The 3456-nt window shown below is 38.2% G+C and overlaps 1 protein-coding gene across 1 annotated transcript; it reads left to right on the plus strand.

Moving 5' to 3' along the window:
• The first annotated feature begins 436 nt into the window (after positions 1 to 436).
• On the plus strand, positions 437 to 3072 carry LOC104401208 (translin-associated protein X-like). Its single transcript, XM_010023927.1, has 2 exons — positions 437 to 571; positions 2266 to 3072. Exon 2 carries the CDS (start codon positions 2362 to 2364, stop codon positions 2638 to 2640), a length of 279 nt encoding a protein of 92 aa, XP_010022229.1. The 5' UTR covers positions 437 to 571; positions 2266 to 2361; the 3' UTR covers positions 2641 to 3072.
• The last annotated feature ends 384 nt before the right edge of the window (positions 3073 to 3456 follow it).

Consider the following 3456-nt stretch of genomic DNA (forward strand, 5'->3'; position numbering starts at 1 on the left):
GTCAACCACGCCACTCAGCTTGGTGTCATCTCCAAACTTGCTGAGAGTGCACTTGATCCCACTGTCCGTGTCATTGATTAAGGTGTTGAACAGTACTGGTCCCATTAAGGACCCCTGAGGGACATAATAGGGAGCTGCTGTTCAGTATGTTTCTGAGAGTAACATGATGCTTTATACTGAAATTACATCAGGTTCTGAATGAAAAATGCAGTTGGAGTAAAAGCTTCGAAGTGTTTATCTGCTGTGCTCTTGGTCTGTTTTTTGTACTTTAGAAGCATGCTATGTTAGATTATGTTTCAGTGTTATTTCTGGATTATCTTAGTTTTGACTTCTTGCTAGTAACCTTAAAATAGTCTCACTTAAAAGATTTCTAAGAAAATAAATAAAGTGTGGATCATTGCTGGAAAGTTTGAATTACTGTCTTAATTGTGCTATTTTTGCAGGACTTCAAGAATATGTTGAGGCGGTCTCATTTCAGTATTTTATCAAAACACGCTCTTTGATTAGTGTTGAAGAGATCAACAAACAACTAATATTTACAGCAGAAGACAGAGAAGAAACAACAAACACGGTAAAAATATTTCTTTTCTCCTGTGACAAACATCTTTGTGAAATGGAAATGCAATGAGTAAGCTTAGTCACATTTTTGGCATCTGATTAAATAAGGCCAGTTAGGGGAATAATATTAGATATACATGTGGACTCTGACTTGTTCAAAACATGCTTTTTATTCTGACAGCTAGTAAACTAAATCTGTGGGATACAAGTTTATAAATTTCACATCCTTCTTGTTCAGAGCAAACTGAACTCTTTCTGGTAAGGGGAAGGATTCAGGATAGTGAAATACTGGCAAACAAATATAGAGGAGGGATTTTTAATGTCTGTGACTGCCCGTAAGGCCTGCTGATAAGTATAGTGATGCTTATCAGTACTGGTGTATAGTGATATAGCAAAAGTTGGGGGTAACAAATGAATCAAAGGCAGGATGAACTCTGTGAATGAAATCTTACTGCTGGTACTGAACTAATCACAGGAGGCACTGTTTTCACCTTCTGTTAAAATGCACTGTATGTGTCTTAGCTTGGTCATTTGTAACCTTCCTGGAGCTGATCTTGATGCTTTCCCTCAGAGGACCATCATACCTTAGCCATAAAACCATATCTGCTGTTTCTTGACTTACCCATACTCCTACCCTGCCCTAAATAGAACTTTTTGTGCAGGGACAGACTACTGCCACTGACCACAGTAAACTGGGCTCAGTTTGATTGTTGACAGGGCACAAAAGACAATTTTATAGTAATGTACAGAAATGCACATGCAGTGCATGTGCAGTGTACAGTAATGCACAGCTTCAGTTGAATTCCTGAGTCTGCTCCTGTTGAAGAGATTCTACTGTAAAGCACTTCTGATGCTTTTTCATTCTCTTGGTAAGATAATTCCAAAGAAGCCATGTTTTCAGCTTAAGTTCATTTGTTCTTACCAGAGGCAAACCCATTGTGGCACACTTGTTTTAACAAAGTGTGGAGTTATTAACCCCTGCATACATGCCTTTGACCAGATTTGTGAATTTGGATGGATAGCATGGGAGCAAGGGACCAGCAATAAACTTGTGTTGTCTTCCACATTACCAATATTTTGCAATAAAAATCTTTGGAAACTTGAGTATGGGAACAAACCTGTAACTTTGTGATGAGTTTTCTTCATGAAGTATTTTTTTAGCTATTTTAATGAGTTTAATTGATATAAAATAGATCTGAGAGAACTATACCTATCAGCTTGTGGGAGAAAATATATTTTGAAATTCAAGGTACTACTACAAAATTTTATGATTGGTTTTCATAATGCAGATTCTTTGATTCTTGACTGCTTTGATAATTCTGGATAGACCATTTTGGGAAAATTTAGATCTATTAGGCTGAGACCTGTCAGCCAAAAAAGGAGAAAAAGTAAAAAAAGCAACTGCAAATAAATGCTAGTACAAAGATGTGATAATTCTGTTTGCAAATAGAGACTGTAGAAGCAGGGTATGTTTATCATGTTTGCTAGAATGGAAATCTCATTTCCAGTGGAAACAATGCTTTCATACCTTCTGGTATGCTGGAAGGAGGTTAGTACTTCTGAAATCAGACTGTGTGGAAGTGCCATGCAATTTAATTTTCCAGAATGTTTTCAATTACCAGTTATGTCAGATAAGTCAGTGTGGTTTTGAACCGTTATAGGCTGTTTTTTCATGTTTCTCTGTACTGGACTTTGTTCTGCCCTCAGACCTGCAATTCCCAGGATACACCACCACATACTTGGAGGCTGAAGGTAACACCTGTCGATTACCTGCTGGGAGTGGCTGATCTAACTGGAGAGCTGATGCGGCTGTGCATCAGCAGCGTTGGAAATGGTGACATAGACACACCTTTTGAACTTAGCCAGTTCTTACGTCAGATTTATGATGGTTTTACTTTCATTGGAAACACTGGACCTTACGAAGTATCTAAGAAGCTGTATACCTTGAAACAGAGTCTGGCAAAAGTAGAGAATGCCTGCTACACATTAAAAGTACGGGGATCTGAAATCCCAAAGCACATGCTGGCTGATGTGTTCTCCACCAAAACCGAATTGATTGACCAAGATGAGGGTCTTCCTTAAAATAAGGAGACTGTTGCAACTCAGAAGGGAAGAGGACTTAGAGAAAGCTTTCTAGTTACGGTTTGTGGGGTTTTGACTCTTCTCAAAGCTTTTTAGGTAGAGACGTTTTTAGTTTTATCTAAGAGGAGATTGTTTGCAGTGGTAATTTGTAACCAAACATACTTCTTATGGTGTGCAAGAGAACAAATGTTTGACTTTGTCCTCTCAGTTTGAAATTTCCTGTATTGCTCCATTGTATCTTCTTTGAGAACTATCAAAATTTCCACTGCACTCTACACCACTGACTGTCCTTTGTGTGTCACCTCAAACTGTTATGGTTGCTGTTACCAGTTTTTGGCAAGCACAGCAGTGGAATAAAAATGGTGAGGTACTGTTATTTAGCATTATCTATATATTTCTGCTGACCTGTTTTCTGAGTATTTGGGTTCTATACTCATACCTGAAATAATGCACCTATCCCTGTGTAAGTTCGTTCCTTGACTTGAAACTGAGGTGGTCTCAAAGGTGCCATGTAACTTGATGTTTTCTCTGATTAATGCTTTTGAGCATGAAACTGAAACTATGTCAACTTTTGGCCAGTTGATGATGAAGCTAATCGCACCACGTAACTACTGCTGTGCACTCATTGTTTTGGGGCTCTGTTTAAATTGAGCTCTGCTCAAGTTAACACTGCTACTTCACAGTTTTGACATGAGCTAGAAAATCCACAAAAAAATCCCCAGTTGTGGAATATATTGGTTTACATTTTTTGTAATACAGTTTAATGCAGAATCTGACATCTTTCTGTTTGTAGACAAAAGCAGACGACTTACCAAG

This window comes from Nestor notabilis, unplaced genomic scaffold (genome assembly GCF_000696875.1).
Source record: "Nestor notabilis isolate BGI_N333 unplaced genomic scaffold, ASM69687v1 scaffold6451, whole genome shotgun sequence".
NCBI lineage: Eukaryota > Metazoa > Chordata > Aves > Psittaciformes > Psittacidae > Nestor > Nestor notabilis.